Genomic DNA, 15831 nt, shown 5'->3' with positions numbered 1-15831 from the left:
TGTGTGTGTGTGTGTGTGTGTGTGTGTGTGTGTGTTTGCGAACCGAAGAGCTGACGGGTCACCTGCTTGGCCGACCGTGACATCTGCCGCGCTTTTCCTGAGTGTCGCGCTAAAACTGCGGCAGGGTTAAATAAGTTAATCTATTCGAAACTTTGCCAGAAGTATAGAAATCTAGCAAACTTGTTGCTTCACCTTTTACTCCTCTGGAAGTCAAAGACACACCACCTGAAGCTGGGAATCTCCATCCTGCCGTGGATTACACGGATAGGCTGTTTTTATTATTTAGTATAATTTGTAAAAAAATAAATAAATAATAATACATTTTTTAAAAAAGCCTGTTAGAGCCGATGTTTTTGTGGACCATGCGCATTATGCACATGTGGCCTGTATTTGTGTGGTTTAGGGTTGTGGGTCAGGTGCAAAGTTAGTACTGTGTGTACCCTCCGATAATATCCTGCAGGCGCCCCTAGTCTGGACCATATCTGCATATCTCTGTTTCCAACAACAACTATACTGAAATACATTGTTGAAACAGCTGCACCTGAAATTAGTCTGTTTGTTGTGTTTTTCTTAAAAAGACAAAGAATATAGAAATATAACTTTCTTAAGTAGTTTCTAGTTTCCTAGACGTGGCCCTAGCGTGACGCTAAGGAGAACAGAAAATGCCCAAAACCACATGGAAAAATTAGTAAAGGTGCACATGGGGTCAATGCAACCCCACTGGACCCCAAAACTTGTGAGATCAAAATGACTCCATGTCTTAAGACCACGGAGGGGTTGATTTTACGTTAATTTTTTCCTCAGAAGTCAAAATCTCTGAAGTTCAATTAAAAAAAAAAAAAACTTCTTAGGAAGTTCCATGAAAATTAAATGAAAAGAATTGAATTCAAAATCCAGCATAACTGGATGTGGTATTTAGATAGTGACTGTCATACAGTACCCAATGCTGTTTGACATCTGTAAATGTATTTCTGTAGCGTTTGAATACTTAAAATAAAAAGAAATAAGATGATGCTAGTTTTTGTTAGCATGCTAAAAATTAGCATGTCAGTGACCACAATAATTATCTTGCTGATTTTCTGACTGGAAAGTGGTTACACTGAGATTTGTTAGCATCAAAGGTTTCTAACCATCTCCCAGCTCAAAATCAAATATGGCTGCCACATGTTAAAGTAATAGCGAACCTACAAACTTTTTATTTGCACTTCTGATAAGATGAATCTCACAAAATCTTTCACGCAGATAATGCTGTTTAGCCTACTAACCTCCTATTAGCATGTATTGCTAATAGCAATTAGCTTGTCTTTGAGCACAGTTAGCCAATTATCTGACTTACAACCAGAACATGGTCATTTCCATGTATCCGCTCTGATGTTTGAGCTAGTCACGATTCTGAAGTGCCTACAATATGAAGATAAATGTTATTTTTACTCATATTTTAAGTTCAGGTGTGATCCTCAGAAAACCAAGTTTGTTTATTTCTGATTCTGCTATGGATATATGATTCTGTTTTATTTTTCTCTATCTCTTTTAACTGCTTTCATGCACACACACTCACACACATGCTAAGTAAAGGAAATGACTTCACTTCAGGGCGTAGCTTAGTAAAAGCAGTAGAATGCTGTTGTCCGGGGGCCACACTGTGATGTCCCTTAAGGATGCGTGGTAGTGCTGCAACTGTAAACTATTTCTCTGTTGTCCTGGACAATGTTTTCACTTATTTGGCTTTAATAAACTGGACTGATGATTTTAACTCTGTTTTCTTGGTTATCTGAAACTATTGCTCCCACAAAAAAGAAAAAATCAAAAACCAAAAAGAGTCCGGGTGAAACAATTCTTAATCTGTTTTCTTCATAAAACCATCCAGCCTCAGACATGTGCAAAATAACTAGGAAACACTGGAACGCTTGGATTTTCCTGGAGAGGAAATGTCTCCTTTTTTTAGGCTGCTAAATATTTAATTGCATCATGAATCATGAACCAGAATCATCTGGTTGTTCAGTGAAGTCTAAATTCGGCTCTCTGACTGACTTTGTTCATTCATGAAGAGTCAGTCACATGGCACCTGTCTGTGGCTGCGCAGGCTGACCCACGCGGTCAGCTACAATGTTTCTCTGCACGGGAGCGCGTCCAAACGTACGGGGCCTCGTTTTGTTTAAACACTGCTGCCCCTGTTGGGCGAGACCCCTGCTGAAGGGAATACCAATGAAACTAGACACAAGTTTAAAGATTCCTGTTGAGTTTGGCAGGCATCTGCAAAAAACTCTGCACAGATTGACATGCAGCGGTTGGAGTCAGACAATTTATATTAGCCCCTGTTGGCGACTCGTTTCGCTCTATTCATAACTTCTGTTTTCGTTGCATGGTTTTCTCAAATCAGACACTCACTGCGGACATATAGACAAACAGTGAGGCAGGATGACAAATAAACCTCAGAACTAGTAGGTCTAACAAAATGAAAAGGAATGAAAGGAAAAATTTAAATAAAAAAAAAACTCTAACCGTTCAACTAAATCAAAATCGTTTCTCACATTAGGTATTTCTCAGAGGTGCTCTTTGATCATGCTTTGCCTCCTTCTTGTTTGTTTATTCAAAATTTAATGGACCACGTTGCACAAAAGGACTGGAGAAAAGGATGCCTGAGAAAGAGGGACCGTGGGAACGTATTGGACTGTGGGATTGCTCAGTATGTTTAACGTAAAGCTACATTGTTGCTCCGACTAATAAAAAATACCCTTCTCTGTCCTTCAGGAAACTGTGGGACTCTAAGGTCGCAGATCCCTCATCAAGGTAAGATCAACGTTTAAACTAGAGATTTAATTTAAACCCGGTTATCGATGCACTTCATACATCGCTTTGTCTCTTTCCCAGGCTGAGTTCCCAGATCACCAAGAAGGCTTACTGGGTGGAGAAGGTGCAGTGTCAGGGTCTGGAGGTGTCCTTAGCACAGTGTCCTGCGCAGCTGTCCCTCCCCAGGAGTGACGTCCCGTGCAGGGGGGGCATGCACGCGGTGGTCCGCTGCGTCCCCGGATTCCCGTTCGAGCGTTACGGCAGAGCTCCCGCTCCACCCGCTGTCGCGGTTAGTGTGGAAAACTGAAGCAAATGTATGAAGGGTTGAACTTAAACATCACAGCGAGGCGGCTTGGCCGTCTGCGAAGCTCGTCGGATTAATAAACATTCAGAAACAAGTAGAACTGAGGAAATTCCAGTATTTAAACTTGTTGTAAGTTTTTAATAGGTTTAGCTAATTGAAATGATTTTCCAGCTTCCTTTCTTCTGCAAAAGTTACGGTTTTAAAGGATAAGCTGAGAGGGGTGTTAATTAATTTTCCGCTTTATGTTGAAATAATAATAGGGCACCTACCACTTTAAAGATATGTTTCACTCACCACTACGGGTTCGTCAGTTTTTAAATAATATTAACGAGGAGAATCCACTTTAATTGAACTCAAACAGTGATGTCTGAGCTTGTTGCCTTTTCCTCAAAAGATAACACATTTTACACTTTTAGGTGGGACGGGTTAACTTTTTTCAAATGTGTCTTGTTTAGAAAATGTCACATGCTACTTTTTATGTTTGTCTTTTAAGATAATTGATGATTTATTATCCAAGATTAATATCCTACATGCTGTAAACCACTCTGTGCCGTCAATTAGTATAAATCTAGATCAATTGGTCCCAGAGATAAAAGCTGAAGTCCAGTTAAAGTCAAATTGGACTTAAAATGCAGCATCTGCACACACTGTTTTATGAACCTGTACTCGGTTGTCATGCCAGCAATGAGCAGGTGATTTATCTGTATGTTAGTTTTTAATTATGAATTAGTGAAGATATTATATAGGTGTAACCAGGTAGCGACTCTGACAGTCAACAACTTGATTGGTTGGTTCGATTCTCAAGTCGTTTTTCAAACAGGAAGATTGCTGGCGTGTCGCCTCCCTCCTCCGTTTAGCACATAAATATCCACCTTTTTGTAAAAGCAAAGCAAGCATGACGCTACCTAAAAGGTTAAAGAATGTGCATTTGCATCAACCACTTTGCCGATATTGAAGATGGTAAAGGTCCACTTTGGTTTCGTCTTGGTGTTGCATTTGGTCTGTTGGACAAACTAATACGGATTTATACTAAATGAATAAATTGTAAGAGTTATCTCCAGCTGGTAAGATATTATCTGCTCAGAATATTTTGACAGAACCCCAGGTCAAAAACGCTGACCTATCTATCCCCTTTTACAGAAACCTTTTATGAAACCGTTGCGAATGAAAACGGCACAGTGGCTTGTGAAAAAGAAAATACGACAACCGAAATCTAGTTTGTCATTCGGTTTAATTATCTGATTCCTTCCAGCCTCTGGTCCGTCTGAAGGCCGGGCCCCGCATCGGAGAGGGCCGTGTCGAGGTCATGAAAGAGGGGAAGTGGGGCACGGTGTGTGACCACCTGTGGGACCTGAACGCGGCCAGCGTGGTCTGCAGAGAACTGGGCTATGGCTCGGCTAAGGAGGCGCTCACCAGGGCTCAACTCGGACAGGGTAAGCAATAACAAGAGACGCTTTAACCTGTGCATTCAAAATGCTGTTTGAGGTTTTTCTGATGCTTTCAGAGATACATTTCACTCTCAGTTAGGTTGGCTCAGTTATCTCTCAAATGGCAAAACTGACCTACATTCCTTCTGCATGTGCAGCAGGAACAGAGCAACTGAGTGATTTAGACTAAACACCTCACAGTGCAACTGAGCGTTCCCTAAGTTCGCTCCTCCATCTCCACGCACTTCTGAAGACAAACAAACGCGGTGGGAATGATTACAGCTTGATCTCTGCTGATTGTTGAGGAACTCTCCCCATGACCAATTATATAAAATGTAAACTAAGCTAGGAGGGTCCGGGCAGCAAAAGAACGGCATGCGTTGTTGTCAAAATAAACTCGACGGTTGAGAAAAAGCTCGCGCCGCTTTGAAACCGGGACGTCAGGCAATCAGTGGCGAGCAGGAGCAAACATTCGGACGTAATTTGTTTTGGGTTGAGCTTTTGTTGTGGGTGAGAAAATGCATCCTCCGAGCCGGCTGTCTTGGAGTCGAGTTTTTTTTTCCCTCTCAGCAGTGAGACCCCACTTTCTCACACTCGTTTCCAGCGGTTCTTCTCGCAGTCAGTCTGTAATCAGGTTCATTTCCTCCCATTATCTTTCTGCCCAAACGAGCACTCAGCATGTTCTTTAATAGTCTGGGTGAATTTCCTTCTCTCTACTTTCCTTAATGAAATAATTCTTGGAAAGCATGCGCGTGCTGCTTTAAATGCTGTATTATAAAACTAGGTGGCATGGTCAGGGCGACGGAACGGAGCAACGTGGCTTCAAGCGTCTCGAGCTTTTTTTTTTTTTTTTTTAATCTATAAGAGTTAACGTAAAGACGGGGCTGCGCAGTCAGCGGAGACAACCTGACGCTATACACTTGATGACATCATCAGCTTTTTAAAGCCTAATTACAGGGCTTTAAGGGGCTCCTGCCTGGGCTTCGCACACCTACACAAACATAGACTTGCTAACAGATTTTGCTCCTTTTTTTCTTTTTCTTTTTTTTTGCAATTTGGGATTTATTTTGGTTCTAAGAAGCAGAGCGTTCTAAGACTCAGAGCCACATCAGACATTCATTTGTGTTTGCAGAGCCATTTCAGGGTCTTTCATGTACGCTCCAAATGGGGCAAGTCCAGGGTTTTCTGAAGCGCTAGGGAGTTTGACTTGAGGACCTTTTTGACTCCTACTGACCACGTCTGCCCTGATATTCCCTCTATTTCATTATTTGATCACTTGTAGGTGGTGCATCTCACATAACCACTGGCGTAGCGTGCAATATAGGTAACAGAGTTTTTCCTGTTCTGTCCAGTAAATCATGCAGCTTTCATTTTTACTTTACCCTAAAACCAACCATAATTTTTGACAAGACCTCTTCCAGTTTGACAAAGTTAGTACCTTCTTCAAAAACACTGCTTCATTGCAAGAGTTACTACATATATTTTACAGCAAGGGTGTTCAAAGTGTGGCCCCAGGGCCATTTGTGACCCTCTGGAAGAATTTGTTGACCACCACCAACCACAATTCAGGAATGAAGAGAATTCGTCCTGCAGGCTCAGGAGCTTGATGCAACTTTTTGATTTTCCATTTAAATTGATCAAGCTTGGCTAAATACAGCAAATGCTGACCCATGTCAGACAAAGGACAAAAACAAGCATAAAGGAGAAGACAGTGGACGTGAAACATGCTGGGAAATTATTTGCCCGTCTTTTGATTGATGTTTCTCATCAATAATAATCATTGGAGAGATAGAAATAGCAAATAGTTTAAGAAGAAATGCATTCCTTCCCATTTTATTAATATATATATTGTGTCCCTTAATGACTTATGGCCCTCAAGCAGAAGTTTGCAAAGAATACAGTGCAGTTTTAGAAATAATACAGTTGCTTGAGGTCTTCTGGCTTTTTTTTTGTTTTTTAAGTCAAACAAAATGCATCTGTTTTGCTGATTAAGGGTTTTTGACCATAAGCAGTTGTGATACAAAAAAAGCAGTAGATGTAAGCAGTTCAAAACAACATATTTTTTTCTTGTATTGGGCATTAATGTTCTCCTGCCAGGACCTCAAACACCTTCGCAAACTTAGACGTGTTAACAGACAGACCTTCCTTCATTCTGCAATTTGGCATCTGTCTGGCTTCTAGAAAGCAGAGTCCCGAGTTCCAGAACCACATCAGAAGTCCAGAAGGCATTTGAGCTTTTAATGGACATTGTGTTTGCAAAGCCAATTTGGAGTCTTTGATGTGTGTGCTTGTGCAGGACCAAGTCTGCATGAGGTGAAGAAGAGAGTTTGATTTGGAGACGTCTCACCTGCCACTGACTGTTCCCTTCACGTCCCCTTTTCCATCATCAGCGTTCGATTGTTTGTGTGTTTTGCATCAAATACAAATAAAATCTGCAGATAATTTCTTACTTTACTTGAGTTTATAACCAAATGCATGACACTTAGGAGGAAGTGTGCTTTGTTGAAATGCTTGAAATATTATAAGTTTAGTTTTTTTGAGAAGCTGATACTGGCTGAGTAGAGGATAGGAGTTATTTAAATGAATACCTTTGAATCTCCTGCTTCTTAAATATATAAAATTAAAGACAATAAGTATTGTTGCTATAAGTTATTTTGCGCTTAATTTGGAGCGTGGATAAAATACTAAATGTGTTACTTAGAGGAAATAGAGTGGATACAAGAAAGTGTGCAGACACCGTCAAAAATGCCAAGATAAATAATTTCATAACTTTTTCCAGTTTTTTTGTGACCCCATAACTTGTAACAACTTTACTGAACACTAAACTGAAATCTCTTAGAACCAAAATAAAGTAATCAAAATAATCTGGTTGCATGCTCTTAAAAACCTACGATGTGGCTATTTTCAGTATTGCCCATATTCAAGTTGGTGTTAAGTAGAAGTCAGCATGTACTTACCGTCAGTTAAAATGCCTCTAAATACTTACAAATGAAATTCAGCTTTTTGAGTTAAGCTTTTTCCTACAACGCCTCTCACAGCAAAACAATAGTTTTTACGGAGACGTCCAGAGCATCAAAGGGATTTCTGTCTGAAACGTATGAGTCAGCTAGAAGAGCACAAAGGACATTTTAGCTGCATTATATACGCCGAGGACGTAGTGAAGCGTCATCATCAATTTGAGAAAACATTGTTGCAACACAGACATTACAAAAAACTGCAGCAACATTAAAGGATCTGCGGGAACGTTTGCCAAGTTATGAGTCAAGAGGTTGGGTGGCAAAACGTAAACCTCTTCTTACAAAGAAATAGGGTTAGAGCTTGGTTTAAAAAACAAAAACAAATTTGCAAAAGCAAGCGAAAAGTCTACCAAAGGCTTGCTGGAAAATGTATTATGGTCTGGAGAAAACAAAGTCGAGCTTTTTGGCAATAATTTCTGGAGGTTTGATGGATACAGGGGCGGGCTGGGGTTGAAATTCAGCCCAGGAGTTTGGTTTGGAGAGGCCTTTTATCCGATTGCACAATGGATGAAAAATTAAAACAGCTTAATTTTAAAATAAATTTATTATAGCAACACTAAGTTGTTGTTGTTTTTTTTTGTTTGTTTTTTTTTTTCAAAAATCATCAAACTACTGTGTGTATGTATTTAATAATAAAATAATAATAAAAACAAAACAAAAATTGATTACATAAGCAGCTTATAAAAATCAAAGCAAATGGCAGGGAACAAAAAGACAAAGCTATACAGACCAATTAAAATTATGAAGAAAAAAATTAATATTTTTTTTTTTAGATTGCTTAGAAAGCCGTGGTTTTTGGACCACAACCCTTTGATCCTAAGAGTTTAATATAATCCCTAGGAAAGACGTAAGGCCAGCCCAGTCCTGGACCTCCACCTGGGTCTTCTTTTGATCAGTTATGACCCACTTTCTTTCATAGTGTTAGTGTTAGTGTTAGTGTGGTCACTGTCATTTTTCAACCCCATTATGGACACTATTAGGTCTCCATGAATATGATAATAAAGTGTATTTCTAAAGAGACAACTGCACTGAACCCCACTGAAAACCTCACGGTTATCCCACTAAATATTGACTTCTGAACTCTCCCTGAGTTAAAACATTAGTTTTGTTGTTTCTTCATGAATATGAACTTGTTTTCTTTGTATTATTTGGGGTCTGAAAGCACTGCATCATCTTTTTTCATTATTTTGACCATTTCTCATTTTCTGCAAGTAAATGCTATTTTTTTTTTATTTTGGAGACAATGTTCATTTTACTCAAACATTTACCCACAAAGAGTAAAATCAGAGAAACTGATCATTTCAAGTGATCTCTTCATTTGTTTTCCAGAGCTGTGTGTTTGCTCTACCCTAAGCAGTTTTGCAGTTTGCATGTGAACTCTTGTCTTGTCTCTCCGCCGCTCCCCCTCAGGTACCGGTCCCATCCACATGAACAGCGTCCAGTGCACGGGCAGAGAGAGGTCTATCCTGGATTGTGTCTACAAACAAGTGCCACTCTACACCTGCAAACACACCCAAGACGTAGCCGTCCGCTGCAACGTCCCCAACACCGGCATCCAGACAACCGTGAGTTGAACGCACAAAGACGCGCTTCTATGTTCAAAGTGCCTGAGTGTCTCTGCTCTGAAACTGCGACGCTCGCTCCTCTCTGCGGACCCAGATTCGTCTGGCGGGCGGGAGGGACCGTGGAGAGGGCCGTGTGGAGGTGCTGATGGAGGTCGGAGGAGCGATGCGCTGGGGCTCGGTCTGCAGCGAGAACTTTGGCCTCAACGAGGCCATGGTGGTCTGCCGACAGCTCGGCTTGGGATTCGCCTCCAGAGCTCATGAGGTGACTTCTAGTCGTTTTCTTTTTCTGTCTGTGAACTTTTGTTCTTTGTGTGTTCCTTCTCTCTCTCTCTCTCTTTTTCTCTCCATCCTGCTGTTTGTATGACTGTGCTGTGTTATTACTGAGGCCTGCAGTAATTACAGGCTTCTCAAACGTCCACTTCCAGTGCTCTGAAAATAAAAGAGGGAAAGTGAAGTGAAGAGAGATCGGAAGGGGGGGAAGAGGGGAATTCACAGAGCAAACAAACCCAAAATAGAGCGGTGCATGGAAACGGCAGACCGAGTGTATTTTGGGGGGGTGGGTAAGGGGGGTGGATGGGGTGCTGCTTGGAACATTTAACAAGCAGTTTTCAAATTGTGAATAAGAGTGGAAAATGTGATAATGTGTACTGATAGAGCCCATAAAAAAATGTGTTCTGGTGTTTATAGTAGAGCCTACTGTGTGCGTCTCTGCACCACATTCTTCCTAATTGTCCCGCGTTGTTTTTCCTGAAGGGCTTAAGCGTCTCATTATATTTGTGCTTGAACGTGCTCTACTTTCCTGTGTTTTCAGGAGACCTGGTTCTGGCCGGGATCCTCCGACGCCAGGGACGTGCTGCTGAGTGGGACTCACTGCACGGGCACCGAGATGTCCGTCCAGCAGTGTCGCCGGAACGGTCAGGTCTACTGTCCCCGAGGGGGAGACGGCAGGGCCGCCGGAGTGACATGTGCGGAGAGTGAGTCCAAACCCAGCGACTTCATTTGCAGCAAAGAGACTGTTAAATAAAATTCTAGCAAATGCTATACTGCGTAGTTTATTTACAGGCTTTGTGGGGAACTAGTATTACGTGACACTGGTACTTCTGCTTCGTAGCTGTTTGGCTCCACTTGCTGGTAAAGTGTTCATTTAAAACCACACTATAAATCTATCCCATAAGTCTGGCACTTTTCTTATTCTTTGATCTTGAAAGGAGATGCACCGATCAGAATTTCGGGGCTGATTTCCGTTCTTGTGCCGATACCAATTTCGGGCGTTAAGCACAGTGGGAACACAAGCAATGGAGCGAGATGTGTGTGAGGGACACAAAGCAGGGAGTAAAACAAAGTCAAAATCACATTTTAGTCTCTCTCTAGCAACTTATTTGGCCACCTAGCCTAGCACGGCTAGCGTTACCAAAAGTGTCCCTGTGTGTGCTGTAGAAAACGTCTCCCTACATTAACTCTTGGATTTCCAAAAGGCTCCCAATGTCTAGGACAGTTCTAGAAAGACAGAGAAACATTGCTGTGCTCCATTCATATCTGCTGAAAGTCTGTCTCTCTCTCTCTCTCTCTCTATCTCTCTCTCTCTCTCTCTCTCTCTCTCTGTCTCTCTCTCTCTCTCTGTCTCTTGCCGCTGTGTTTCAACACGTCTTAAAAAACATAATTTCCTTTTTAATTGCGTCTTTCTCGTCTGTGCTTCGTCTGACTTCATCAAAGCCTCGATGATTCAAAGTTGCAAACTGAGCCTGTTAGAGCCTAGTTTGGTGCATTCACTGACCTGCAGTGCTGCCAACTGCTCTATATTAAGAGGCGTTATCAGAGGTCCAAAGAGTGTGTGGTCCGTTAAACTTTCATGTTTAAAATTTTCTTACGTCTGATTTGATTTTTTTTTTTTGTTTTTACTTTTTGGTTGACTTTGGACCCTACCACAACTCACAGTGAAACATCAACATATAATACCATTTATTTGTATGAAATCAACAATAAAAAAGAACAAATTGTTCAGTGATATTAGTAACGGTAGCGAGTCTTCCCCTGGTGCTGGTCTGATTGCTGCTGGGAGGAACTGGTGAACGATGACTGGGTCTGCCTGTGAGCGCCTTGTAAGTGGCCGAGGTGATAAGCTAATTGTACTGCCAGAATTTTAAGAACGATGCATCTTTTAATTTTATTATTTTATTTTGGGCCGCCGTAAAGCTTTTACTAGTCTGGTCTGGCTCCCCCTTTAAAGATTTTCTGGGGGCGCTACCGGTCGGAGCCTCCAAAGCTCTCCACTAACGCCAGAAAAAGTCACTAATTGTGTGTTAGAAGCTATTCAAATATAGCGACAATCTCGCTGCAGATGACCACACTATGCACTCTGTTAATCCCGCTGAAAGTCTTTCCCTCTTGCAGTTTGAACGAACTGCAACCAGTTTTAAAATGTCTTAGAAAGCGCAGTTTTCTTTCAGACAGCTTTTTCAACATATCTGCTTCCTGTGGCGTCACCTTAAACACTGAAAACGGCCAACTTTGTCTTCCTCTGACTGCAACAGCTTGGACTTTGAGCGTTGATGTCACCACAACCTGGTAGCCTTATTATGGTGCATATACTGAAATGGACTTTTTTTGAGTTTCCGACTTGCTGTCAACACTTCAGGGTCAGTCAGGCTGAAAATCCTCCATCCTAACACCAGCTGATTCCCAGAGGCTGGGAATTGTATTCCATGTTACTCCAGCAGGTGGTGGATATTATATTCACAACAGCTGGAAAAAAAATGGAGACTTTTCTTCAAATTTTGACCACATTTTAACCTCTTGAATTTGTTGAGATCGTTCACACGCAGAAAATCAGAAACTTTCAGATCTTTCAACACGTGATTTAACTTCAACTCCGATGTATCATCTGGTGTTGTGTGTCAGTGTGGCAAACTAGAAAAGTGTTTAGAAACAAACACAAGGATTAGATTACATACTTATAGGAATTTTTTTTAAGCAGCTAAGCACAAGATTGAATGTCTTCTCGTTTTGAACCTGAACGATTTCCCGCAGCTGCTCCCGACCTTGTGGTGGACGCCCAGCTCGTCCAGGAGTCGGCCTACCTGGAGGACCGGCCTCTTCACCTGCTGACCTGCGCCAACGAGGAGAACTGCCTGTCGTCCTCCGCCGCCAGGATGAACTGGCCCTACGGACATCGCAGACTGTTGCGCTTCTCCTCCCGCATCATGAACATGGGACTGGCCGACTTCAGACCGCGAGCCACCAGGGAGAGTTGGGTCTGGCACCAGTGTCACAGGTGAGGACGGGGCAGAGGCTCCTAGAGCTCGTGGTTTAAGAGATGCTTCGATCCTCCGACGGATATTTAGATTTGAATTTTAAAAAAAAGGTGCTGTTTAAGGTGAAGTCGTGCCTTTGCATTCGGCTCCCCCTTTTCTCTTTTCTTGCCACATGTCTCTGAAACATGTGGCAACTCTGGAGCAGCTGCAGAGACCAGCAGCTCAGGTGGAAGAGAGAGAGGGGAGGGAAGGTTTGTTGACAGGGCAATCTCAAATTGTGCACGCCACAAATCTGGTCCTTAAACTAAAGTGGCAAGAAAACAAAAAGCTATTGTTGGAAGAAACTTTACGAAAGAACATAACGTCTGGTCGGATGAGACCAAAATGTTACCACGGTGGCCAGGTTTTGTGTGGCTGAAAACATGGTGAAACATGGCGGTGGTGGCGGCATCATGGGGGCAGGTAAACAGGTCAGAGCAGATGGGAAGATGAACGGAGCTAAAAACATGTCAATCCTGTTTGGGCCTGAGTGAATGGCTTAGATCAATACACATTCATATGTTAGAATGGCCCAGTCAAAGTCCAGACCTCAACCCAACTGAGAATCTGTGGCAGAGTTCACAATTACCGTTCTACAAAGTAAATACAAATTCACACCACATTGTTCAGATTTGTATTTATTCAAAATTCAAAGTCATTCATCCTTTTATGTCTCTTTCGTGCCACACATATGAAATTCTACTTAAATACGTTAAAGTTTGTGGTCTTAACCTTCCAGCTCTGCTCTGAGGCTTCGCCAGCTCCATGTAATTCTGGACAGCTGTGAACTAAACCTCTGCCATCTTACATGGATGGCGACACAAGATTTAGAAAGTGAAGTGACATCCTTGAGTGCAGCATAAAATAGACTACTACTGTCTATAAATAGTAATCACCCTCTAAACGTCTGTCATTTAACAAACACAGATAAAGTTTACAATGAACATCCTTGTTACTGGCTAACCCAGTTGTTACACTCGTGACCAGGACCTACGTCACAGACGGCCGGGTTCTTATCGCAGCAGCTGTGGTTCTGTGTCCTAGAACAAGGAGGACGACCACAACCCAATTGCTACCTTCTCCACCAGCAAACACAGGGTTTCACTCGCAGTTCTGGTAACTTTTTCACTTCGGGTATTGCTCTGCGAGGCAAAGAAACGCGACTGGAAAGTGAAATCTTCCCCTTTTTCCCAGGAGCCTCTTCCCAGCTGTTCATCACGCCCGTCTGACACCTCCAGGGAACCGCAGCCGCATTTATGGCCGTCATATTTCATCTAATATAAAATCAAAAAACTGAAAAACAAAGACACAGATTTTTTTCACGAAGGCTGTTCTGACTTCCTTTTTATAACTGTGATTTATGTATTTATTTTTTTCGTGCTTCCAGACACTACCACAGTATCGAGGTGTTCACCCACTACGATCTGCTCACCCTCAACGGGACGAAGGTGGCTGAAGGTCACAAGGCCAGCTTCTGCCTGGAGGACACCTACTGCCCCGATGGTGAGCTGTGACCAGACGCAAAAAAAAAAGAAGAAAAAAAAATCATCCCTCTCAGAAACAGAATTGAGAGGGCTCAGAACTTTGGTTCGTGACCGATGGTTCAGATTAAGAGTTCTTTGGTCTTTTTTTAACACTTTCATGCATAAATTATGATCCTTTGTGTCAGGATTTTTTTTTTCCATTTTTTAAAATAATTTCTTAAGGCATAAAAAAAGGTAGGAAAAAAATTTGTAAAAAATAAAAAAATAATAATTTTATTTTTTTTAGGTGATCAATTGTAATTTTCTCCAAATACAAAGTTGTTATTGGAAGAATACATCAGTAGTATTGGTCTTTAGGGGTTATCTGATGTCACAATATTTTTTTTTACCGTCTACAGTAGAAGGAGGAACCGGGTCGGTCGGCATGCTTTTTGTCTGTCGGCCATATTGGATTTAACAAAAATAATTTCTTGCATTTGCAGCTGATGGCCAGTAGTTGATAAGTGTATTTTATGATGCATTAGTGTCCACTTCAGTGGTCTGTGTGCATTTACAACATAAAAATCCACAAGAAGCACAAGAAAATGGCAGCTGTCCACTGTAGTGGACCAATGACCAATATGCATGAAAGGGTTAAGCTCTTTCCGTTATTTCCGGTTCTCGCCTTTTTCATTCCCTCTCTCTCCAGTTCTTGTACATGATCATTATTCCATATATTGGCAATGAGAGAGGACAAGTAAAGAAAAACTGCACAGCAGATGAACAGTGAGGTCAAAAACCCAGCAAAGATCTGACGTCCACATCGTCCTCCAGGTGGTCCTCCTCTTTGTGCCGAGTTTGGAGCAAAAAGCTCTTTGGGAAACTCCTCCTATTTTCTTCTGTGTTTGTCAAACTCACATGCTGTCTAAATATGACAAAGGTATTTAGATAGAAAATGAAACAAAATACGTAATTGTGACAAATGGGTCATTACAAGGTGCCCAAAGATGTGCTTTAAAAACTATTCTTTGCAAAGCCGTCTGGTATTTTTGATGCCAAATCACTGGTTTATCCCTCGAGGCTAAAAGCTTTTTATGTGTGAAATAATTACACGTCAGAGTTAGGGAGACAGAAAAGAAAAAAAAAACATCAAAAAAAGATCTTAAAAGTAAAGTTGTCTCGAGAACTATTGTTCAAAGCCACTTCAAAAGATAAAGAAGGTTTGGGGGAAAAAACTGTGATTAAACACAAGAAAGCTTATATAAATCATCTATACAGTAAAGACTAAGTCGCTACAAAGGGGGAAAAAGAAACAGCATTATACTCATTATGTAAATCTTTCACTGACTGCAGATCGTTCTTATTCTTTAAAAATTCACACCAGTTATTTCCGGTATTTTTAACACCCAGTGACTAACGCTGCACCGCATAGACGTGACATAGATTATGTCCCATATTTTTTGTGTTTTCTACCCCTTTAGGTATCCATAAGCGATATGCTTGCTACAACTGGGGCCAGCAGGGCATCTCCGTGGGCTGCTGGGACACGTACCGCCACGACATCGACTGCCAGTGGGTGGACATCACAGATGTTCGACCTGGTGAATACATCTTCCAGGTCAGTCCGGTTAGAAAAGTACACAGAACAACATCCTGCGAACGACCAGTTTGGGGAAAAATCTGGAGTTTTATTTTGAGAAGAGCATAAAGGAAGTCTGTATTTTCCGTCATTTCCTGTTCCTTTCTCCATCCATCCATCCTCTCTGTTTAACACGCAGTTAATTTGCGTGTTTACACGTTCAAAATGGGCGGCAAAAAGAACAGGTGTGCCGTGAAAATCCTTATTTTTTTAATCTTGTTCTTGCTGAAACATCATCAGTGATCTCGGCAGCGAGGTCCCGCGTCGGGCAAGAAAGTGGGGGGGGGGGGGGGGGGAAACGGAAAAAAAAAAAGGGGGATTTTTGTTTTAGCAACT

The 15831-nt window shown here is 41.7% G+C and overlaps 1 protein-coding gene across 1 annotated transcript in view; it reads left to right on the top strand.

Annotated features, from left to right (window-relative positions):
- Positions 1 to 15831, top strand: part of LOC106939472 (lysyl oxidase homolog 4-like) — a 37513-nt gene that overhangs the window by 14239 nt on the left and 7443 nt on the right. The window contains exons 5-13 of the mRNA XM_015021871.1: positions 2752 to 2790; positions 2872 to 3079; positions 4347 to 4527; positions 8949 to 9103; positions 9198 to 9365; positions 9915 to 10077; positions 12131 to 12374; positions 13781 to 13896; positions 15338 to 15474. Coding sequence (XP_014877357.1) covers positions 2752 to 2790; positions 2872 to 3079; positions 4347 to 4527; positions 8949 to 9103; positions 9198 to 9365; positions 9915 to 10077; positions 12131 to 12374; positions 13781 to 13896; positions 15338 to 15474 — 1411 coding nt within the window. The remainder of the gene's footprint in view (positions 1 to 2751; positions 2791 to 2871; positions 3080 to 4346; positions 4528 to 8948; positions 9104 to 9197; positions 9366 to 9914; positions 10078 to 12130; positions 12375 to 13780; positions 13897 to 15337; positions 15475 to 15831) is intronic.

Source organism: Poecilia latipinna, unplaced genomic scaffold (assembly GCF_001443285.1).
Source record: "Poecilia latipinna isolate Pla-1442-1.1 unplaced genomic scaffold, P_latipinna-1.0 Scaffold2883, whole genome shotgun sequence".
Classification (NCBI taxonomy): domain Eukaryota; kingdom Metazoa; phylum Chordata; class Actinopteri; order Cyprinodontiformes; family Poeciliidae; genus Poecilia; species Poecilia latipinna.
The sequence above is the reverse complement of the archived record's forward strand: the minus strand, read 5'-3'. Positions and strand labels throughout refer to the sequence as shown.